This window comes from Oryzias latipes, chromosome 3 (assembly GCF_053564925.1).
Source record: "Oryzias latipes strain Hd-rR chromosome 3, Olatipes_Hd-rR_3.1".
Taxonomy (NCBI): Eukaryota; Metazoa; Chordata; class Actinopteri; order Beloniformes; family Adrianichthyidae; genus Oryzias; species Oryzias latipes.
This window is the reverse complement of record NC_136239.1, coordinates 810,223-836,971: the sequence shown is the minus strand read 5'-3', so window position 1 is coordinate 836,971 and position 26,749 is coordinate 810,223. Positions and strand designations below refer to the sequence as shown.

The 26,749-nt window shown below is 46.1% G+C and overlaps 2 protein-coding genes across 3 annotated transcripts in view; one reads left to right on the top strand and one right to left on the bottom strand.

The window, feature by feature from the left end:
* The window catches only part of pex16 (peroxisomal biogenesis factor 16), a 25,015-nt gene extending 9,644 nt beyond the window's left edge, over window positions 1-15,371 (bottom strand). Inside the window, exons 1-2 of the mRNA XM_023951281.2 lie at window positions 15,093-15,371; window positions 14,972-15,007 (exon numbers count right to left, since the gene is read on the bottom strand). Coding sequence (XP_023807049.1) covers window positions 14,972-15,007; window positions 15,093-15,291 — 235 coding nt within the window. The 5' untranslated portion in view covers window positions 15,292-15,371. The remainder of the gene's footprint in view (window positions 1-14,971; window positions 15,008-15,092) is intronic.
* Window positions 15,316-26,749, top strand: part of cars1 (cysteinyl-tRNA synthetase 1) — a 27,744-nt gene continuing 16,310 nt past the window's right edge. The window contains exons 1-8 of one of the 2 annotated variants that reach the window (XM_023951268.2): window positions 15,343-15,455; window positions 18,482-18,712; window positions 21,622-21,713; window positions 23,186-23,274; window positions 23,342-23,438; window positions 24,104-24,202; window positions 24,572-24,721; window positions 26,368-26,508. In XM_023951268.2, coding sequence (XP_023807036.1) covers window positions 15,434-15,455; window positions 18,482-18,712; window positions 21,622-21,713; window positions 23,186-23,274; window positions 23,342-23,438; window positions 24,104-24,202; window positions 24,572-24,721; window positions 26,368-26,508 — 921 coding nt within the window. In that variant the 5' untranslated portion in view covers window positions 15,343-15,433. Of the gene's footprint in view, window positions 15,456-18,481; window positions 18,713-21,621; window positions 21,714-23,185; window positions 23,275-23,341; window positions 23,439-24,103; window positions 24,203-24,571; window positions 24,722-26,367; window positions 26,509-26,749 lie in introns of both variants that reach the window. The other variant, XM_023951270.2, reaches the window with a different exon arrangement.

The following is a 26,749-nucleotide window of genomic DNA, read 5'->3' as shown; positions in this document are numbered from 1 at the left end:
TCATCCATCCCTCCATCATCCATCTGTCATCCATCCATCCATCATCCATCCATCATCCATCCCTCCATCATACATCCATCCATCATACATCAATCATCATCAATCCATCCATCATCCATCCATCCATCATCCATCCATCATCCATCCATCCATCATCCATCCATCATCCATCCACCCATCCATCCATCATCCTTCATCCATTCATCCATCATCCTTCATCCATTCATCCATCATCATTCATCCATCCATCATCCTTCATCCATCTATCATCCATCCATCCATCATCCTTCATCCATCCATCATCCATCCATCATCCATCCATCCATCATCCATCCATCATCCATCCACCCATCCATCCATCATCCTTCATCCATTCATCCATCATCCTTCATCCATTCATCCATCATCATTCATCCATCCATCATCCTTCATCCATCTATCATCCATGCATCCATCCATCCATCATCCATCCATCCATCCATCATCCTTCATCCATCTATCATCCATCCATCCATCATCCTTCATCCATCCATCATCCATCCATGCATCCATCCATCATCCATCCATCATCCATCTATCATCCATCCACCCACCATCATCCATCCATCCATCATCCATCCCTCCATCATCCATCTGTCATCCATCCATCCATCATCCATCCATCATCCATCCCTCCATCATACATCCATCCATCATACATCAATCATCATCAATCCATCCATCATCCATCCATCATCCATCCATCATCGATCCACCCATCCATCCATCATCCATTCATCCATCATCCATCCATCCATCATCCTTCATCCATCCATCATCCATCCCTCCATCATCCATCCATCATCCATCCATCATCCTTCATCCATCCATCCATCCATCATCCATCCATCATCCTTCCATGCATCCAGCCATCTATCATCCAGCCATCCATCATCCATAATCCATCCATCATCCATCCATCCATCATCCTTCATCCATGCATCCATCCTCCATCCATCATCCATCCATGCATCCAGCCATGTATCATCCATCCATGCATCCATCCATCCTTCATCCATCCATCCATCCATCATCCTTCATCCATCCATCATCCATCCATCAATCATCCATCCATCCATCATCCATCCATCATCATCCATCCATGCATCCATGCATCCATCCATCCATCATCCATCCATCCATCCATCATCCTTCATCCATCTATCATCCATCCATCCATCATCCTTCATCCATCCATCATCCATCCATGCATCCATCCATCATCCATCTATCATCCATCCATCCACCATCCCTCCATCATCCATCCATCCATCATCCATCCCTCCATCATCCATCTGTCATCCATCCATCCATCATCCATCCATCATCCATCCCTCCATCATACATCCATCCATCATACATCAATCATCATCAATCCATCATCATCCATCCATCATCCATCCCTCCATCATCCATCATCGATCCCTCCATCATCCATCTATCATCCATCCATCATCCATCCATCCATCCATCCTCCTTCATCCATCCATCCTTCATCCATCCATCCATCATCCAACATTCATCCTTCACCCATCCCTCCATCATCCAACTTTCATCCTTCACCCATCCATCCATCATCCAACTTTCATCCATCCATCCATCATCCATCCATCCATCATCCAGCCATCTATCATCCAGCCATCTATCAACCAGCCATCCATCATCCATAATCCATCCATCCATCATCCTTCATCCATCCATCCATGCATCCATCATCCATCCATGCATCCAGCCATGTATCATCCATCCATGCATCCATGCATCCATCCATCCATCATCCTTCATCCATCCATCATCCATCCATCCATCATCCATCCATCATCCATCCATCATCCATCCATCATCCATCCACCATCTATCGATCATCCATCCCTCCATCATCCATCTGTCATCCATCCATCCATCATCCATCCCTCCATCCATCCATCATACATCCATCCATCATCCATCCATCATCATTCATCCATCCATCCATCATCCATAATCCATCCAGCCATGTATCATCCATCCATCCATCATCCTTTATCCATCCATCATCCATCCATCCATCATCCTTCATCCATCCATCATCCATCCATCATCCATCCATCATCCATTTATCATCCATCCATCCATCATCCATCCATCATCCATCCATCCACCATCTATCCATCATCCATCCCTCCATCATCCATCTGTCATCCATCCATCCATCATCCATCCCTGCATCATCCATCCATCCATCATACATCCATCCATCATCCATCCATCATCATCCATCCATCGTCCATCCCTCCGTCATCCATCATCGATCCCTCCATCATCCATCCTCCATCCATCCATCATCCATCCATCCATCTTCCTTCATCCATCCATCATCCATCCATCATCCATCCATCCATCCATCATCCATCTATCATCCATCATCCATCCATCCATCTATCATCCATCCATCATCCTTCATCCATCCCTCCATCATCCAACTTTCATCCTTTTACCATCCATCCATCATCCAACTTTCATCCTTCATCCATCCATCCATCATCCATCCCTCCATCATCCATCCATCCATCCATCCATCCATCATCCAGCCATCCATCATCCATAATCCATCCATCCATCCATCCATCATCCTTCATCCATCCATCCATGCATCCATCCATGCATCCATCCTCCATCCATCATCCATCCATGCATCATCCATCCATGCATCCATCCATCCTTCATCCATCCATCCATCATCCTTCATCCATCCATCATCCATCATCCTTCATCCATGCATCCATCCATCATCCATCCCTCCATCATCCATCTATCATCCATCCATCCACCATCTATCCATCATCCATCCCTCCATCATCCATCTGTCATCCATCCATCATCATCCATCCATCATCCATCCATCCATCCATCATCCATCCATCATCATCCATCCATCATCCATCTCTCCATCATCCATCATCGATCCCTCCATCATCCATCCATCCATCATCCATCCATCCACCTTCATCCATCCATCATCCATCCATCATCCATCCATCCATCCATCCATCATCCATCTATCATCCATCATCCATCCATCCATCATCCATCCATCATCCTTCATCCATCCCTCCATCATCCAACTTTCATCCATGCATCCATCCATCCATCCATCATCCAACTTTCATCCTTCATCCATCCATCTATCATCCATCCATCATTCATCCATGCATCCATCCATCCTCCATCATCCATCCATCCATCATCCTTTATCCATCCATCATCCATCCATCCATCATCCTTTATCCATCCATCATCCATCCATCCATCATCCTTCATCCATCCATCATCCATCCATCATCCATTTATCATCCATCCATCCATCATCCATCCATCATCCATCCATCCACCATCCAACCATCCATCCATGTATCCATCCATCAATCCATCCAACCATCCATCCATCCATCCAACCATCCATCCATCATCCTTCATCCATGCATCCATCCATGCATCCATCCTCCATCCATCATCCATCCATGCATCCAGCCATGTATCATCCATCCATGCATCCATCCATCCTTCATCCATCCATCCATCCATCATCCATCCATCAATCATCCATCTATCATCCATCCATCCACCATCCATCCATCATCCATCCATCATCATCCATCATCCATCCATGCATCCATGCATCCATCCATCATCCTTCATCCATCTATCATCCATCCATCCATCATCCTTCATCCATCCATCATCCATCCATCATCCATCCATCATCCATCTATCATCCATCCACCATCCATCCATCATCCATCCATTCATCATCCATCCCTCCATCATCCATCATCCATCTGTCATCCATCCATCCATCATCCATCCATCATCCATCCCTCCATCATACATCCATCCATCATACATCAATCATCATCAATCCATCATCATCCATCCATCATCCATCCCTCCATCATCCATCATCAATCCCTCCATCCATCTATCATCCATCCATCATCCATCCATCCATCCATCCTCCTTCATCCATCCATCATCCATCCATCCATCCATCCATCATCCAACTTTCATCCTTCACCCATCCCTCCATCATCCAACTTTCATCCTTCACCCATCCATCCATCATCCAACTTTCATCCATCCATCATCCATCCATCCATCCATCCATCATCCATCCATGCATCCAGCCATCTATCATCCAGCCATCCATCATCCATAATCCATCCATCCATCATCCTTCATCCATCCATCCATGCATCCATCATCAATCCATGCATCCAGCCATGTATCATCCATCCATCCATCCATCATCCTTCATCCATCCATCATCCATCATCCTTCATCCATCCATGCATCCATCCATCATCCATCCATCATCCATCCATCATCCATCCACCCATCCATCCATCATCCTTCATCCATTCATCCATCATCCTTCATCCATTCATCCATCATCATTCATCCATCCATCATCATTCATCCATCCATCCATCATCCATCATCCATTCATCCATCATCCATCCATCCATCATCCTTCATCCATTCATCCATCATCCTTCATCCCTCCATCATCCATCCATCATCCATCCATCATCCTTCATCCATCATCCATCCTTCCATCATCCATCCATCATCCATCCATCATCCTTCCATGCATCCAGCCATCTATCATCCAGCCATCCATCATCCATAATCCATCCATCATCCATCCATCCATCATCCTTCATCCATGCATCCATCCATGCATCCATCCTCCATCCATCATCCATCCATGCATCCAGCCATGTATCATCCATCCATGCATCCATCCATCCTTCATCCATCCATCCATCCATCATCCTTCATCCATCCATCATCCATCCATCAATCATCCATCCATCCATCATCCATCCATCATCATCCATCATCCATCCATCATCCTTCATCCATCCATCCATCATCCATCCATCCATCATCCATCCATGCATCCATCCATCATCCATCCATCCACCATCATCCATCCATCCATCATCCATCCCTCCATCATCCATCTGTCATCCATCCATCCATCCATCATCCATCCATCTTCCATCCATCATCCATCCCTCCATCATACATCCATCCATCATACATCAATCATCATCAATCCATCCATCATCCATCCATCCATCATCCATCCATCATCCATCCATCCATCATCCATCCATCATCCATCCACCCATCCATCCATCATCCTTCATCCATTCATCCATCATCCTTCCATCCATCATCATTCATCCATCCATCATCCTTCATCCATCTATCATCCATCCATCCATCATCCTTCATCCATCCATCATCCATCCATCATCCATCCATCCATCATCCATCCATCATCCATCCACCCATCCATCCATCATCCTTCATCCATTCATCCATTCATCCATCATCCTTCATCCATTCATCCATCATCATTCATCCATCCATCATCCTTCATCCATCTATCATCCATGCATCCATCCATCCATCATCCATCCATCCATCCATCATCCTTCATCCATCTATCATCCATCCATCCATCATCCTTCATCCATCCATCATCCATCCATGCATCCATCCATCATCCATCCATCATCCATCTATCATCCATCCATCCACCATCATCCATCCATCCATCATCCATCCCTCCATCATCCATCTGTCATCCATCCATCCATCATCCATCCATCATCCATCCCTCCATCATACATCCATCATCGATCCACCCATCCATCCATCATCCATCTATCATCCATCCATCCACCATCATCCATCCATCCATCATCCATCCCTCCATCATCCATCTGTCATCCATCCATCCATCATCCATCATCCATCCCTCCATCATACATCCATCATCGATCCACCCATCCATCCATCATACATCAATCATCATCAATCCATCCATCATCCATCCATCATCCATCCATCCATCATCCATCCATCATCGATCCACCCATCCATCCATCATCCATCATCCATTCATCCATCATCCATCCATCCATCATCCTTCATCCATTCATCCATCATCCTTCATCCATCCATCATCCATCCCTCCATCATCCATCCATCATCCATCCATCATCCTTCATCCATCCATCCATCCATCATCCATCCCTCCATCATCCATCCATCATCCATCCATCATCCTTCCATGCATCCAGCCATCTATCATCCAGCCATCCATCATCCATAATCCATCCATCATCCATCCATCCATCATCCTTCATCCATGCATCCATCCTCCATCCATCATCCATCCATGCATCCAGCCATGTATCATCCATCCATGCATCCATCCATCCTTCATCCATCCATCCATCCATCATCCTTCATCCATCCATCATCCATCCATCAATCATCCATCCATCCATCATCCATCCATCATCATCCATCCATGCATCCATGCATCCATCCATCCATCATCCATCCATCCATCCATCATCCTTCATCCATCTATCATCCATCCATCCATCATCCTTCATCCATCCATCATCCATCCATGCATCCATCCATCATCCATCTATCATCCATCCATCCACCATCCCTCCATCATCCATCCATCCATCATCCATCCCTCCATCATCCATCTGTCATCCATCCATCCATCATCCATCCATCATCCATCCCTCCATCATACATCCATCCATCATACATCAATCATCATCAATCCATCATCATCCATCCATCATCCATCCCTCCATCATCCATCATCGATCCCTCCATCATCCATCTATCATCCATCCATCATCCATCCATCCATCCATCCATCCTCCTTCATCCATCCATCCTTCATCCATCCATCCATCATCCAACATTCATCCTTCACCCATCCCTCCATCATCCAACTTTCATCCTTCACCCATCCATCCATCATCCAACTTTCATCCATCCATCCATCATCCATCCATCCATCATCCATCCATGCATCCAGCCATCTATCATCCAGCCATCTATCATCCAGCCATCTATCAACCAGCCATCCATCATCCATAATCCATCTATCCATCATCCTTCATCCATCCATCCATGCATCCATCATCCATCCATGCATCCAGCCATGTATCATCCATCCATGCATCCATGCATCCATCCATCCATCATCCTTCATCCATCCATCATCCATCCATCCATCATCCATCCATCATCCATCCATCATCCATCCATCATCCATCCACCATCTATCCATCATCCATCCCTCCATCATCCATCTGTCATCCATCCATCCATCATCCATCCCTCCATCCATCCATCATACATCCATCCATCATCCATCCATCATCATTCATCCATCCATCCATCATCCATAATCCATCCAGCCATGTATCATCCATCCATCCATCCATCATCCTTTATCCATCCATCATCCATCCATCCATCATCCTTCATCCATCCATCATCCATCCATCATCCATTTATCATCCATCCATCCATCATCCATCCATCATCCATCCATCCACCATCTATCCATCATCCATCCCTCCATCATCCATCCTCCATCCATCCATCATCCATCCATCCATCCTCCTTCATCCATCCATCATCCATCCATCATCCATCCATCCATCCATCATCCATCTATCATCCATCATCCATCCATCCATCTATCATCCATCCATCATCCTTCATCCATCCCTCCATCATCCAACTTTCATCCTTCTACCATCCATCCATCATCCAACTTTCATCCTTCATCCATCCATCCATCATCCATCCCTCCATCATCCAGCCATCCATCATCCATAATCCATCCATCATCCATCCATCCATCCATCATCCTTCATCCATCCATCCATGCATCCATCCATGCATCCATCCTCCATCCATCATCCATCCATGCATCATCCATCCATGCATCCATCCATCCTTCATCCATCCATCCATCATCCTTCATCCATCCATCATCCATCATCCTTCATCCATGCATCCATCCATCATCCATCCCTCCATCATCCATCTATCATCCATCCATCCATCATCCATCCACCATCTATCCATCATCCATCCCTCCATCATCCATCTGTCATCCATCCATCATCATCCATCCATCATCCATCCATCCATCATCATCCATCCATCATCCATCTCTCCATCATCCATCATCGATCCCTCCATCATCCATCCATCCACCTTCATCCATCCATCATCCATCCATCATCCATCCATCCATCCATCATCCATCTATCATCCATCATCCATCATCCATCCATCCATCATCCATCCATCATCCTTCATCCATCCCTCCATCATCCAACTTTCATCCATGCATCCATCCATCCATCCATCATCCAACTTTCATCCTTCATCCATCCATCTATCATCCATCCATCATTCATCCATGCATCCATCCATCCTCCATCATCCATCCATCATCCATTTATCATCCATCCATCCATCATCCATCCATCATCCATCCATCCACCATCTATCCATCATCCATCCCTCCATCATCCATCTGTCATCCATCCATCCATCATCCATCCCTGCATCATCCATCCATCCATCATACATCCATCCATCATCCATCCATCATCATCCATCCATCATCATCCATCCATCATCCATCCCTCCATCATCCATCATCGATCCCTCCATCATCCATCCTCCATCCATCCATCATCCATCCATCCATCCTCCTTCATCCATCCATCCATCCATCATCCATCCATCCATCCATCATCCATCATCAATCCATCCATCTATCATCCATCCATCATCCTTCATCCATCCCTCCATCATCCAACTTTCATCCTTCACCCATCCATCCATCATCCAACTTTCATCCTTCATCCATCCATCCATCATCCATCCCTCCATCATCCATCCATTCATCATCCTTCATCCATCCATCCATCCATCCATCATCCATCCATCCATCCATCCATCCATCATCCATCCATGCATCCAGCCATCTATCATCCAGCCATCCATCATCCATAATCCATCCATCATCCATAATCCATCCATCATCCATCCATCCATCATCCTTCATCCATCCATCCATGCATCCATCCATGCATCCATCATCCATCCATGCATCATCCATCCATGCATCCATCCATCCTTCATCCATCCATCCATCATCCTTCATCCATCCATCATCCATCCATCCATCATCCTTCATCCATGCATCCATCCATCATCCATCTATCATCCATCCATCCATCATCCATCCATCATCCATCCATCCACCATCTATCCATCATCCATCCCTCCATCATCCATCTGTCATCCATCCATCATCATCCATCCATCATCCATCCATCCATCATCCATCCATCATCATCCATCCATCATCCATCCCTCCATCATCCATCATCGATCCCTCCATCATCCATCTATCATCCATCCATCCATCATCCATCCATCCATCATCCATCCATCATCCATCCATCATCCATCCATCATCCATTATCCATCCATCCATCCATCATCCTTCATCCATCCCTCCATCATCCAACTTTCATCCATGCATCCATCCATCCATCCATCATCCAACTTTCATCCTTCATCCATCCATCTATCATCCATCCATCATCCATCCATGCATCCATCCATCCTCCATCATCCATCCAACTTTCATCCTTCATCCATCCATCTATCATCCATCCATCATCCATCTATCATCCATCCATCTATCCATCATCCATCTATCATCCATCCATCCATCAATCCATCCATCATCCATCCATCCATCCATGCATCCATCTTCCATCCATCCATCCATCCATCTATCATCCATCCATCCTTCACCCATCCATCATCCAACCTTCATCCTTCATCCATCCACCATCCATCTATCATCCATCCATCTATCATCCATCCATCCATCCATCCATCATCCATCCATCATCCATCCATCCACCATCTATCCATCATCCATCCCTCCATCATCCATCTGTCATCCATCCATCATCATCCATCCATCATCCATCCCTCCATCATCCATCATCGATCCCTCCATCATCCATCTATCATCCATCCATCCATCATCCATCCATCCACCTTCATCCATCCATCCATCATCCATCCATCATCCTTCATCCATCCATCCATCATCCAACTTTCATCATCCATCCATCCATGCATCCATCCATCCTCCATCATCCATCCATCCACCATCCATCTATCATCCATCCATCTATCCATCATCCATCTATCATCCATCCATCATCCATCCCTCCATCATCCAACTTTCATCCTTCACCCATCCCTCCATCATCCAACTTTCATCCTTCACCCATCCATCCATCATCCAACTTTCATCCTTCATCCATCCATCCATCATCCATCCCTCCATCATCCATCCTTCATCCATCCATCCATCATCCATCCATCCATCATCCATCCATCCATCATCCATCCATGCATCCAGCCATCTATCATCCAGCCATCCATCATCCATAATCCATCCATCCATCATCCTTCATCCATCCATCCATCATCCATCCATGCATCCATGCATCCATCCATCCTTCATCCATCCATCCATCCATCATCCTTTATCCATCCATCATCCATCCATCCATCATCCTTCATCCATCCATCATCCATCCATCCATCATCCTTCATCCATGCATCCATCCATCATCCATCCATCATCCATCTATCATCCATCCATCCATCATCCATCCATCATCCATCTATCCACCATCTATCCATCATCCATCCCTCCATCATCCATCCCTGCATCATCCATCCATCCATCATACATCCATCCATCATCCATCCATCATCATCAATCCATCATCATCCATCCATCATCCATCCCTCCATCATCCATCATCGATCCCTCCATCATCCATCCTCCATCCATCCATCATCCATCCATCCATCCATCCATCCATCCTCCTTCATCCATCCATCATCCATCCATCCATCCATCCATCATCCATCATCCATCCATCCATCTATCATCCATCCATCATCTTTCATCCATCCCTCCATCATCCAACTTTCATCCTTCTACCATCCATCCATCATCCAACTTTCATCCTTCATCCATCCATCCATCATCCATCCCTCCATCATCCATCCATCCATCCATCCATCATCCATCCATCCATCCATCCATCATCCAGCCATCCATCATCCATAATCCATCCATCATCCATCCATCCATCCATCATCCTTCATCCATCCATCCATGCATCCATCCATGCATCCATCCTCCATCCATCATCCATCCATGCATCATCCATCCATGCATCCATCCATCCATCATCCTTCATCCATCCATCATCCATCCATCCATCATCCTTCATCCATGCATCCATCCATCATCCATCTATCATCCATCCATCCATCCATCATCCATCCATCATCCATCCATCCACCATCTATCCATCATCCATCCCTCCATCATCCATCTGTCATCCATCCATCATCATCCATCCATCCATCCATCATCCATCCATCATCATCCATCCATCATCCATCTCTCCATCATCCATCTCTCCATCATCCATCATCCATCCATCCATCATCCATCCATCCACCTTCATCCATCCATCATCCATCCATCATCCATCCATCCATCCATCATCCATCATCCATCCATCATCCATCATCCATCCATCATCCTTCATCCATCCCTCCATCATCCAACTTTCATCCATGCATCCATCCATCCATCATCCAACTTTCATCCTTCATCCATCCATCTATCATCCATCCATCATTCATCCATGCATCCATCCATCCTCCATCATCCATCCATCATCCATTTATCATCCATCATCCATCCATCATCCATCCATCCACCATCTATCCATCATCCATCCATCCATCATCCATCTGTCATCCATCCATCCATCATCCATCCCTGCATCATCCATCCATCCATCATACATCCATCCATCATCCATCCATCATCATCAATCCATCATCATCCATCCCTCCATCATCCATCATCGATCCCTCCATCATCCATCCTCCATCCATCCATCATCCATCCATCCATCCTCTTTCATCCATCCATCCATCATCCATCTATCATCTATCATCAATCCATCCATCTATCATCCATCCATCATCCTTCATCCATCCCTCCATCATCCAACTTTCATCCTTCATCCATCCATCCATCATCCATCCCTCCATCATCCATCCATTCATCATCCTTCATCCATCCATCCATCCATCATCCATCCATCCATCCATCATCCATCCATGCATCCAGCCATCTATCATCCAGCCTTCCATCATCCATAATCCATCCATCATCCATCCATCCATCATCCTTCATCCATCCATCCATGCATCCATCCATGCATCCATCCTCCATCCATCCATCCTTCATCCATCCATCCATCATCCTTCATCCATCCATCATCCATCCATCCATCATCCTTCATCCATGCATCCATCCATCATCCATCTATCATCCATCCATCCATCATCCATCCATCATCCATCCATCCACCATCTATCCATCATCCATCCCTCCATCATCCATCTGTCATCCATCCATCATCATCCATCCATCAATCATCCATCCATCCATCATCCATCCATCATCATCCATCCATCATCCATCCCTCCATCATCCATCATCGATCCCTCCATCATCCATCTATCATCCATCCATCCATCATCCATCCATCCACCTTCATCCATCCATCCATCATCCATCCATCATCCATCCATCATCCATCCATCCATCCATCCATCCATCATCCATCTATCATCCATCATCCATTATCCATCCATCCATCCATCATCCTTCATCCATCCCTCCATCATCCAACTTTCATCCATGCATCCATCCATCCATCCATCATCCAACTTTCATCCTTCATCCATCCATCTATCATCCATCCATCATCCATCCATGCATCCATCCATCCTCCATCATCCATCCATCTATCATCCATCCATCTATCATCCATCCATCTATCCATCATCATCCATCCATCCTTCACCCATCCAACCTCCAACCTTCACCCTTCATCCATCCACGATCCATTTATCATCCATCCATCTATCATCCATCCATTCATCAATCCATCCATCCATCCATGCATCCATCCATCTTCCATCCATCCATCCATCCATGCATCCATCCATCTTCCATCCATCCATCAATCCATCTATCATCCATCCATCCTTCACCCATCCATCATCCAACCTTCATCCTTCATCCATCCACCATCCATCTATCATCCATCCATCCATCCATCCACCATCTATCCATCATCCATCCCTCCATCATCCATCTGTCATCCATCGATCATCATCCATCCATCATCCATCCCTCCATCATCCATCATCGATCCCTCCATCATCCATCTATCATCCATCCATCCATCATCCATCCATCCACCTTCATCCATCCATCCATCATCCATCAATCATCCATCCATCATCCTTCATCCATCCCTCCATCATCCAACTTACATCCTTCACCCATCCATCCATCATCCAACTTTCATCCTTCATCCATCCATCCATGCATCCATCCATCCTCCATCATCCATCCATCCACCATCCATCTATCATCCATCCATCTATCATCCATCCATCTAACCATCATCCATATATCATCCATCCATCCATCCATCCATCATCCATCCATCCTTCTCCCATCCAACCTCCAACCTTCATCCTTCATCCATCCATGATCCATCTATCATCCATCCATCCATCAATCCATCCATCATCCATCCATCCATCCATGCATCCATCCATCCATCCTCCATCCATCCATCCATCCATCATCCATCCATCCTTCACCCATCCATCATCCAACCTTCATCCTTCATCCATCCACCATCCATCTATCATCCATCCATCTATCATCCATCCATCCATCCATCATCCATCCATCCATCCATCCATGCATCCATCCATCATCCATCCATCCATCCTCCATCCATCCATCCATCCATCCATGATCCATCCATCCTTCACCCATCCATCATCCAACCTTCTTCCTTCATCCATCCACCATCCATCTATCATCCATCCATCTATCATCCATCCATCCATCCATCATCCATCCATCCATGCATCCATCCATCATCCATCCATCCATCCATCATCCATCCATCCATCCATCATCCATCCATCCATGCATCCATCCATCATCCATCCATGCATCCATCCATCATCCATCCATCCATCATCCATCCATGCATCCATCCATCATCCATCCATCCCTGCTGGTGTCATAAAGCTAACATGTTCTGTTCTTTGTGGGATTTTTATTTCAGATCTTCTTCTGTGTTTCTGAACAGAAACATAAACGTTTTCCAGAAGCAGCTTTCAGCTCTGGTTCCCAAACATTCAGGAGGTTCTTTTATCGTACTTTTACTTTTGCCGTTTTTGGAGATTTTATTTATACAACTGAATGTAGTGTACAAACTTAAATAGAATGTATTCTTTACAAACTCTTTCCTAGTGAAGAATAAACGTTCAGCTAAAGCATTTTTCAGAGCTTTGATATTTGTGACACTTTTTCAGCCCTGTAGACACTTCCAGCTGTGTCTGTCATTGTTCTTCCTTCTATTTGGACACTAAAAAATACTGCAGTTTTATCAGTAAATGCTCGTTTATTCAACTTTGTTTCAGATTACAGTTTTAGTTAATTAGCTAAGACATTAGATTAAACTAAATCAAAACAAAAAATAACTACAAGCTATAGTACAATATCAGCTGTTTCACACATTTAAATAATGTATTACAATGACTGTGATCTAATTATAAATAAATAATGCGATTATTTTGCAAATATACTCGCTATTTTTGAATTGCAGCTTTTCTGCAGGGAGACTTTTTCTTTTCTCTGAAACATTTCCTGAATCCACATACAGTTTTTTTTCCTGAGCTTTTAAATGTGAGCAGTTTTCTTCAGACCTTCATCATTGTAATAAAACAGAATTCACTCAAATCCTCAAAATAAAAAAACATTCAACGCGCATGCGCACACGTGCAGACTTTTTTGCACTAAGCAACTCACCTAATTCCGATATTTCATGACAATCAGCAAATCGACCTGCGGATTCGGAATAAAAGTGTCCTTTAGAAGCAGCTCGGTCATTGAAGGGTACCGCGGAAGCTGCTGCTGAGCCGCGGCTCACCTGCGATCAGGTAGGACAGAGTCCGGACGGTGTTCTCCAGCTGCGCCGTGGCCGCGGGGTTCCTCCTCACGTACTCCGTGTAGCGCTCATAAACGCGGCTCACTCTGTCCACGTAGTCCTTCATGCAAGACATTCTCCTGACCGGGCGATCGGAGCAGAGAGGAGCCGCTTCTGTGGCCTCGAGCCCACTTTTTCTCATGTAAACAAACTTCCGCTTGTTGTGGGCCGTCAGTCTTTAGCGTCCCCCTCGCTAACAGGTCCGCTTGCATTAGTTCCGGTTCCGTCTGCTTCCGGGCACGTTCTTGTTGCATCAGCATCTGCCGGTTAGCTCTGTGTTCATCATGTCGAGCTCAGGAGACTCAGGTAGGCGGTTTAGATCCTCTGACTGTCGGTTGGACATGAATTTATTACCAAATGTGTCCTAAAGATGCGATCATAAAGCGACCATGAAACCCGCGCGAGGGGTTAAGGAGCCGCGCTAGCTCAACCAACGACAACATGATGATCGAGCGGAATCAATGACAGCCGCACCGGGTCAAACCTGCTGATTTACCCGGGCTACACCTGCTGACTTACCCGGGCTACATCTGATGATTTGCCCGGGTTACACCTGATGGTTTACTCGGGTTACTTACACCTGCTAATTTACCCGGGTTAACCTGCTAATTTACTCGGATACACCTTTACCCGGGTTACAGTTACACCTGCTGATTTTTTCGGGTTGCACCTGATGGTTTACCCAAGTTAGACTTGCTGGTTTACTGTGTGTGTGTGTATGGGTGTGGGTGGGTGGGTGTGTGCGTGCGTGCGTGCGTGTGTGTACTCCCTTTTATATTTAGATGTTTTAATCAGATTTCTTGATGTAACTAACTGCGTTTATTTGCTTTTGCTTCTGCTTTTTAATATTAAAACAATAATTTATATCTAACAATGTTTATTAAATAATTGTATCCATTGAAGCAAAAGTTCTTTCAAACTGTTCAAACCATTATTGTGTTCAGGAACGTTCTCTCAGAGTTTCGGTGTTTGTCTTGGACCTCTAGAACCGACCCAGCTCTGGTTCTTCTGGTTCTGAGGTTGTAGCTTCCTGCGTTCCTCTCATGAGTTTCCTGTCAGACGGAGTCTTCTGGGAACAGGGTTCCCTCCAACTAGAGGCCGTCTCTATCGATTCATTCAGCAGTCGATTGGTCAACAATGATTGTTTTGTTTTTGACTCGAGGTGATAGTGCCGCTATCAGTCCTCTGAGGTTGGCGTCATGTATGGTACTGCTAAGGCTCGGCTTATGTCTACCTCAGGTACAGGTACCTTTACCTGTGCCTTACCTGTCCTTAGTAAGCCTGTACAGGTAAGCTCTATTCGAGCACAAAAAGCCAGAATTGGCTGTTCCTGATTCCTGCTCTGAATCCGTGTCTGAAGGTCCCATAGAAAAAATGTTTTTATGAACATGGGTTTAACTATTGCAGCTGGTGAACCCAGTGATCATTTCCCCTCCATCAGATTGCTGAACTGACTCGGGTTGTCGCGCCCCGATCCTGTCTTTAAATTCTTCAGGTCTCATTCCTTCTGGATCCCGTTAACTGTAAGTGTTGCAGACATCTCTGGCGTGCGCCGGCTCCTCCCGGTCTACAGTCAATGGTGCAGATCAGAATTTCGAGCTTCCGCGTCCTGAACGCCCTTCCGGTCGCGGGCTGTACATACAAACCGTCTGGCGCTTGTCCGATGTGAACAAACCAGCTGGAAGCGCCTTCATAAAACCGAACAGTGGACAGCTGAAGCCCCGCCCACAAGCACCGACTTTAGAGCTCGTCACCATCACTGCTGTTTTTGACTGAATCTTCTGCATTTCGGTTTCACACTGTTATCCAAACTAAGAATAAGACTTACAGTCCGCTTCAGTCATGCTGGGATCTGACGTCAAAGCGTGATGATGCCGTTTTTAACCATAACCAAAAAGCCTGTGGACATAGTTTCTGCAGAGCGGCAGGAGTTTATGAGAAAATCACCTCGGAGTTGTGGGCAGGATGCTGTGTATGGCTGTCCTCATTTCCCATCATCTCTGTGTTTACACTATTTTCCACTAGTTTACAGCCCTTCACCCCCCCAAGCTAACAAGAGTGGTGCAACAAAAAAGGGCGAGTGATATCTAAGCCAGTGTTTTTCAACCAGTGCGCCGTGAGAAATGACCCATTCACTGACCTAAAAACATTTCCATCTCCAGGATATCCGCTCTGTGTTCATCCAAACAGGCCCTGATAAAACACTGAGTAGTTAGGAATATGAAAGATCATAAAATACTTTTTTCTTTGTGTTTATTTGATTCTATTAAAGACATTTTGATAAGAATGACGGTACCGCGATTTAGCCGTAGCTTCAGCTGTTTTAGGAAAAGTCCCGCCCCTTTAACTGTCTCCACCAATCATTCTTGGAGGCTTAATCACATGTCATCAGTCTGACCAATCAGAAGTGGTTAAAGTCTTCACTTCCTTGTTCTGATTCTGCTCATAAAGTCTCTCAGTTCTAACAGAAATACCAGCTAAAGTTCGTCTTTAGCGGTGTAGCTTTCCACAGAATCCGGTGTCAGACCGTGGAACAAGAGAACAAAACCATGAAGCTCAGAGAAGAGAGTCTGTCTGACATCACTACATCTCCCATGATGCATTGGGTTAACGTGACAGCATCTCAGTGTACAATGAGTCGTCTTTGTTAAACGTCTTGAAACCATAACATACTCACATTAAACAGTTTTTAAATCTTCTAACTTAACTTTTATTCCATCTTTCAGAAAAAACATCTGCAGCTTCCAGCTTTTTCTGCCACAATTATCACAAAAATGCATGAGATCATGGAGGGACTGTAGATCAATACAGACTATGAGCTTTTCCTTTTTTTTCTTTGGATGCTGGTGTGCCGTGGGATTTTTGTCAAGATTAAAGTGTGCTGTGGCTCAAAAAAGGCTGAAAAACACTGATCTAAGCTAACCAGCCCTAAAGTTTAGATCCAGATTCCAGCTCAGATGAGGAAAACAAAGATGTAAAAGGATCTATTTGCCTGCAGGTGCGTGATTAAGTGGATCTTTAAAGTGTTTAGCAAAGATGAGATGCTGCCGCACTGTAACCACGGTAACCAGCTGTCCTGAGACCTGCAGCAGCAGCATCCCACCGTGAAAGAACTGCTTTACTAGGAAAAGTATGTTGAGCTCGTACCCGTGTCCTGAATCTCTGGGTCTTCGGATTATTGGGATCTGTTGGCCTTATAGACCCCCCCCCCCCCCCCATCTCCATGACAGGTGGGGGGGGTGCGTCCCGTCGCTCAGAGCGCCGTGTGTTTGGTGTGTGGGGAAGCGTGTTGCTCGTTGGTGTGTAACCGCCTGCGTCTGTGTTCTCTGCAGCTGTGGAGTTTGGCTCCTGGCTGCAGATCAGGGAGGAAGCTGCGCTGACAGCCGCCCTGAACGACTACCTCAGCGGTCGCAGCTACCTGGCGGGGTTCAGCCCCTCCCAAGCTGACCTGACAGCCTTTAGGCTCCTCCACAGGCCGCCCGAGCCGCAGCACGTCCACGCTCTGCGCTGGTACAGGCACATTCAGCTGCAGCCGGAGCTGAGCGCAGACGCAGACAGCAGCAGTGAGTAGACGGCTGCAGGCAGCAGCTGCGCAGGTGTGATTGGTGTGTGAGGCCAGCTGCCGTGGCGGCGGCGTCAGTGAAACCCGCTGTGTGAAGAGTCAGAGCGCGCACATGCTTCTTCACACAGTGCTGCTGCTGTGCACGTGTTGGATCTGCTGTGGAAGAGCATGAGTGTTTACCCACAATGCTTTGTTTGCTCCGCAGTCCCTCGTTCAGTGCTGGAGTTATGTTCTACAAACAACCCCAGAACCGTCATCTTTAGTTCTACAGTAACTGCAGACACTTCTGGAAACTCCTCACTACAAACTTTAGGCACAAACTCTTTCACCTCTCTCTCCGTTAAACTCTCAAAGGTCAAACCTTCATAGAAACACACGTCCAGTGCTACATAATAGAAACACCAAAGAGTGATTGATGTGACAAAACTGAGAGCATTCTGGACAGGAGACACAGCATGGAGGAGATTGATTGACATGTTCTACAGCCAATCAGGACCCAGATCACAATCTGCTATTAAAAAAACAAGAAACATGCACAATTGTGCCCAAAAATATCCTCGGAACAGCGAGGAAGATGAGCCCTGATAAAATGAGAACAGAAGTTACAGAAATCCTTTAAACTTCAAAGTGACAGACTATATCATTCTTTTCTCAAGCCTTACAGAGTAAACTATAGCCATACATATGGTCATGTATGACCTTTGGCACGCCTAAGAACATTTATTTATGAAATATCAGGTATTTTCACAGCTCTTTTTTTAACCTGCAAGTAAGACGACTCGATCTCTGAGGCTCCGCCTTTTTCTCCTTGTGGGTGCCGCCCATTGTATGACGTCATCCTAGAGGCGGCCTCAGCAACAAACAACTGAACTTTAGCAAAGATGGATGTTCATATTGATCATATGAATGAAAGCCTTTAGCCGATCACCGCTAGCTCCATTGAGAAAGTGGGCGTGTCTGTTAGCCTGGGGGCGGAGCTGGCAGTGCAGACTCTTCCTGGAAGGGGCGGTTCCTCACATTGTGACGTCACAATGTGAGGAACCGCTCGTTCTGGTGGACTGGAAGGGGCTGGTGCTCAGAGGGCAGGTTTTCAGTGAGGAATAAAGATTAAAAACACTGAAAAGCTCAAAAAGTTGGTTTAGCATGATGGAGACCCTTTAAAAGACAAGCTAAAAATGAGTATTCAGCTTTATTAAAGAATAGAAAATGAAATAAGACTGTGATAAGGAAGAATATCAGAACGAAAAACAACTTTTTTTTACTCCCACTCTGATATTTTTTAATCTACTTTAACAGCGTTCCAAGTGGTCTTTCAATGAGGATGATGCTATTGGTAAAAATGTTCTGTCGTTGTCTAGGACTGTTACTACAGAGCAGCTATTAGAAATTCACCTCTGAGCTGACTGTTGGTGTGGAGCAACCCCACCCCCCCTTCCCGTCCTTGTAACTAAGAGCTTTTGCCCCGTCCAGAGTATTTTCTACGTCACAAATACGATATTTTTCAAACTTTGTTCTTTTGTCCGCTAGAGGTTTACGACAATTTAAATAAAATATATATATACAAGTCCTCCATCATCAGAAAAATGCCACAAGAACATGAAAAAAACACAGTTTTCTGTTAACTGATGAATGGATTTTGACTTTTGGTTTTAGGCTGCATTCAGTAAGTCAGCCCCTCCCACAGCTGGGCCAGTCTTCCCAGAGTTTTGGCCTTAGCTGCATGTTGGTAGAGAGTGGCTTATCCCTCTGATCAGCTGCTTCTATCTACTCATCGGTACTGAATTGTTTCTCCGTTGGTATCAAACGTCATTTGAAAGCGAGTACCTTTACTTTGAAAAGGTACTTGGGATGTCTCCGTTCCCTGATTGTTGGCGTCCAGGCCTGACTCTGCGCTGCTCGCGGTCTGCGTTAGTAAAGAAGGCTGTCTGAGCCTCAACCTGTGAACATTTTCTAAAAAGATGAACACATTTTTAAATGTTTAGCAAAGATGGAGGAACGTTAACGTTTGGTTTGATGTCGGTTTCTCTGTCTGGTGAAAGCTCTGAAGGAAGACGTCCACCTGACTGACTGACCAGAGGAGCTCAGGCTTCAGAGATGAACCTCCAGAGGCTTTCAGACGTCAGCACTCCTATGAAAAGAACATGGATGTTCAGGCGTGTCCATGTTGTGTTTGTAGTGATGCAGGACGCAGTGACTGCAGGGTTAAAACGCTGAAGCCTGTTTGTGTTGATGCAAACACTGACTCAGTGACTATGATGGCATTTCTTTACTCAGAGCAGAGCATTTCATAAAATCTCTTTTGTTTTTTAGTCTTCTTCCAGGATAGACTGGAGTTTAGGTTGGTAGTTAAAGTCCTGACTGTAGATCAGAGTAATGGTTTCGTCTGAATTCCTTCCCTCCTCACTCTACAGAGCGTTCTCCATGTTCTAGTTTGTCTGAATCTACATTCTAAAATCCAGAGCCCTACAAATTTCCCAGAAGTCTCTGTGAAAAACCAGTGTGCATCCATGCTCACTAGATCAGTGATAGACCACAATGCATTGCGTCGGAACAATTTTTACCAAAAAATTGTATCTAAATGTATTTTTTTGATAAACCATCAACATTTCTATCAGCAGAAGACAGTGGATCATAAATAATCATCACAAAACGCTCATATTAATTAGATTTTAACTTCATGAATCAATGATGTCGGATCCACGTTAAAAAAAAGCAGTGAGTCTGAAAGAAATTCAGGGCCCTTCATCGTCCCGCTCTGTCTAGTTTTTAGTAGTTAGGGGTTATGGCGGGGATTCAGACACAGCCTGTGATCATCCCACAGATTAGCCTGCAGGTTTGGTTTCTACACAAAGTTCCTTTCATTTGAGGAACGTCTGGGGAAACTCATGCAGGTCATTTGTTCCATTTCAGCCAAAGGGAAGCGGCTCCAACCCTCCTGGTCTCCACCAGCAGGAGGCGATGTTCCCCAGCTTCGGCTCTACAACAGCCTGACCAGAACTAAGGTGGGTTTGCTGTCAGCTCCTGTTTGGACAGATGTACACAGGAAAAGGTCAGAGGGGCGGGGCCCTGGGCAAAGGGAGGCCGTCCCACACCGTTTGTGTAGTTAGAGAAGCTGTGAGATGTCATCACTCCATCATCACTCTGACCCAACTACGACACGACAGACGCTGATCCGGCTTTTCTCAGCTCAGAAGCATAGACTTGGAGGTCCTGACCAAACGAAACCGCTCTGCCAAAGGCCAAAGGTCGTAGCTTTAGGCAGACATCAGCAAACAACCCAAGAGGGGATTCAAAGCCGAGTCTTCCGTCTTCAGGCAGCATGATTTAGGATAGACTGGAAGACAAAGAGCCGTGGTCGCAGAACCCCGCCATGAAAGGACAAAGGGAGCAGTCCCCACGGCAGACTCTTTATTCTCAGATCCCTCCACAGAACGTGGTTCAGGACCTTCTCCAAGTCCACCAGTCTGGACCAGATTCCCAGGGTCTAGTTTCAGCTGAGCTGCGCGGTCCGGTTTAGATCGGTCCAGGTGAGCGTTTCCCCTCAGAGTTCGACCGTCACAGCGCAGGCGGGCTGAAGCTAACGATGGAGGTCATCAGCAGCTTTTGAGTCCACTTGGCTTTTGGTACGTCGTACATTCAAAGCGTTTGAAGGGCCTAATTTTCAGCCTGTAGGTGTTGAGTCAATCCTCACAAAACAACCCACAGCCGTATTTTGATCCGTTCACACACCCGTCAGTATTCCTCTACAAACCTGCTCTCTGAGCACCAGCCCCTCAGATCAACGTGCTTTCACATTGTGACATCACAAAGTGAGAACCGCCCCTTCCAGGAAGAGTCAGCAGCCCCGCCCCCAGGCTAACACACACTTTCTCCGTGGAGCTAGCGGTGATCGGCTAAGCGCTTTTGTGAGGATCCACAAAAGGTTTTCATGGGAGAAACGCAGACACGCTCTGAGGCCGACTCTAGGACGACATCATGAAATGGGCGGGACCCACACGGAGACAAAGGCGGAGCCTCAGAGATCGAGTCGTCTAACTTGGGGGTTTGAATTAGAGCTGTGAAAATGCCTCGTATTTCCTAAATAATGAGTTCTTTAGTGTGCTAAACATATAATCATACATATGGATGTAATCTACTCTGAAAGAAAAGCAGGATGTAGACCTTTAATGTTGTCTGGGAGAAGATTGCGGGCGGCGAGGATGAAGCCACCGCTTTCTTTAGTCAGAATGACCTTTAGCCAGTTAACAGGTTTCAACAGTAGCTCCGCCCTAACCGGTCCCTCCCATTTTTTTATGGACCAACAACCTACAGGGGTCCATCTTATAATGGTCAGAGTGGCCAGCGTTTCCATGACGGACATGCTGATGATGAAAGGCAGAGAAGGAGACGTGGTGACAGAAGATGACGTTCTCTGTTGACTGAATGTTCAGGAAGTTCATGTCAGAGTGACGCCTTTCCCTCCGCCCACTTCCAGGAGCCGTTTTTTCCTCAGAGAGGGACCAGAGTGACGTGGTACTGCTGTGGACCCACAGTGTACGACGCCTCACACATGGGACACGCCAGGTACCGCTGAGAGGACCCCCCCCAGGATGACTTCAGCCAATACTTGATCCTGATGCTTTCTCTGCAGGTCCTACATTTCCTTTGACATCCTCCGAAGGATCCTGAGGGACTACTTCAAGTACGACGTCTTCTACTGCATGAACATCACAGACATAGATGATAAAGTGAGTCCAGAAACAGAAAACGGCTTCTTTCAGCTACACTTCAAAGGATCTTCTGCTGTTTTTTCTCTCTGATCTTTGTTCTGAAGTATCTAACCAATAGGTATGTAGGTCTGAAAAACACAAATGCAGTTTGTTTAGTTACAACTTTGGCCAATTTCCCTGGATTTCCCCTGGTATTGTTATGAAAGCACTTTTAAAAAGCTGCTTGTTTGTGAATGAAATAACATTCAGATCTATTGGAAATGCTTTTATATGTTTAGTTCTGGAGTCCACATCATAGTTGGAGATGGTGCAGCTGTTCAGGAGAACATGTAGAGTTTTCATGTCATCATCGTTGGCCATCTTTTTTTTTATTGAGGGGGGGGGTCTTCACTTATCTTCCTGTCATCTATCAGCTGGAACTGGAGGCAGAAAACGTTGAGGATGGAAAACTGAGGAGGAGATTTTCAGTATTTATTGTTAAAGTGGTGTTCATGTCTTGTTGCTGAAGTTCACCAGGAAGTTGACAGAAAAACGTTTGAAAAAGTCCGGTTAGATGAACGCGTCTGCTGAAAAACAGGTCAAGAGAGGCGTGGTGGCTGCTGCTGCTGCTGTCAATCATCCTGTCTTTGTTTTTTATGATATGTTTAAAAAGTCTGCCCCTCCCCTCTCCTCTCCTCCGTCAGATCATCAGAAGGGCCCGACAGAACCACCTGCTGGACCAGTACCAGGAGAAGAGACCGGCTGCAGCTCAGATCCTGCAGGACGTCCTCAGTGCCAGGGGGGTGAGTCCCAGCCGCCTGAGGCGTTCAAACATCCGCTCGGTCTCATTTTCACAGTCAATATTTCTAATGCCTGAGTTTAAAAAGGAAGAACTTAATGTATGGATTGATACCTTCAGAAACTCTAGAAAAGTGAACACCTTAGCTTTAAACCGCCAACAGGAGCTGCTTCTTCTAGATCAGGAAGGATCTCAGAAGTAGATTTCTTCACATTTCCTCCATCTGTGATTGTTAAGAAGAACAAACGTAGCTTTACCAAGACAGCTGACCTCCTCCGTCACGGTGAAGATGGAGGAAAATGACGGCGGATCAGCCTGCTGTGACCTCCAGGTTCTGCTCAGACCCTCTGAATGCCTCCCTGGTTCTCTTCAGCCCTTTCAGGACAAACTGGCTTCCACCACGGATCCAGATAAGAAGCAGATGCTGGAGCGGCTGGACGCCGCCGTGGCCACAGGCCTGCAGCCGCTGCAGGCGGCCGTGGACCGCGGCGCTGCAGACGGCGAGCTGCGGCCGCTGGCTCAGGTGAGGATGTCTGATCGCTGTGCTTCTGCCCCTCAGGTGTCATATGACAGGTAGGGGGCAGAATGTGGACGCCTCTTCTGATTGGCTGGATCAGGTGTCAGTGAAACAGCAGAGTCCGTTTTGGGGTTGGTCCGTTTGTGAGGGAAAATCGATGCCCTCCCTCCCAAAGCGATGGCAGGGCTCTCACCAAACCAAACCGTGGTCAAGGACTGACCTTCTGTCATCATGGCAGTCCAGACACCAATGAGCGCCGCGAGCGGCGTCGAATGACGGCTGATGAGTGAGGTTTTATGTTTCCCACTGACTTTGTTGCAGCTACTTTGGGGCACATCTTTATCCTCTGTGAGGCCGATTTCTCACCTGGCTAAACATGGGTTGCCTGGCCTGAGGCGTGTTTTTCCCCCACACGCATGTTTGGTGGATTTTGGGAAATGTTTTGGAACTCCATGAGAGATTTTAAAGACCCCTCCATCCATTCTTGGATGGTTTCTCCCACTGTGATGTCATCAGTTTGTCATTCACCCTGTCTGGAGCTACGCGGCGCTCATCGGGGGGAGTTTTTGGGTTTATGGCGGGGGTCAAATAATCGCTCAAAGGTGCGTTAGAAAGGAGGATCGTGGTGAAACTGTAAAGCCAGGTCAGTCAGAGCTGTTACAGAAAAGCAAAAACACATTTTTGATGGAATTCCTTTTTGTAAATCGGGCTGATTTTGCTTTTTCACTTCTTTTATATTTTCTTCTTCTTTTTCCTCCTTTGTGTGTTTTTCTGCCTCATTGTGATGCTTCCAGCCATCTCTGTTGAGTCACTGCAGGAATGCATTTGTCTACCTCCGAACACTTTGCTTCACCTGTGCAGCTTCACCTGTCGGGATTTACACAGGCTTTTATTTTGAAGGAAATGCAATCCTCCAGTTCAGATTAATAAAGTGGTCTGTCAGTAGGACTGAAAATACAGTCTCCAGGGCACCTACAGCTGGTTTTTCATGCCCCCCACAGGTTATTAAGGTCAGAGGTCATACTGTAGGTGAAGCAACACAAAGTTGTTGGTTTTTATTGACACACATGACACTCACACGCTGCTTTCTGAATAAATGTCAACCACAACCACAGTCCATCCAGGAGGAAGCCTACACGGACCAGAAGGTTCAGTTTGTACCATATATTTAAAAAAATAAGCTTTTTCTCTCTTTGAGAGGATAGAAGGTTCATTTCCGGAATAGTTTTAAAGTAGATATTGTGGTAGTCGTGGTATTTCAGGACAAAGTCACTAGTGGAGCTTCTGTGTCTGATTTGAATTGAAGGCTGACCACTATTGTAGTTTGATCAGCTGAGGAACCAGGTTTGCTTAAACAAAAAGGACGGTTTTACAGTTTCTGGACGTCCACAGCCAATCAGGTGCTCCGGATCGTTTGGGCTCCAATCTGCACACAAACATAGGAGTGGAAGAAAAGGAGAGACAGAACCCCCCCCCCCCCCCCCCCCCCCCCACACACACACACACACACACTGCAGCAGAGAACTGAGAAAACAGGAAAACACTCCAAAACTACCAACAACACAATAATACGGCCACAACCCTAACAGACACACAACAGTCAGGATCAGCCGTGCATTGTGGGTCTGATTGTGTCTGAATATGTCTCTAAGGCGCTGCTGGAGAACTCCAAGGATCTGCTGGCTGAGTGGTTGGACCAACAGTTTGGAAGTCAGATCACGGATAATTCCATCTTCTCCAGCCTTCCTAAATACTGGGAGGGGGAGTATCATAGAGACATGGAGGCCCTGAACGTAAGCAGCATTTATCACCTTTCAGCCAAACGGAGACCCCTGATGTTCTGCAGATGTTCTGCTGATGCTCTGCTGATGCTCTGCTGATGCTCTGCAGAGCATCTGCAGATGTTCTGCTGATGTTCTGCTGATGCTCTGCTGATGCTCTGCAGAGCATCTGCAGATGTTCTGCTGATGTTCTGCTGATGTTCTGCAGATGTTCTGCTGATGCTCTGCAGATGCTCTGCAGATGCTCTGCAGA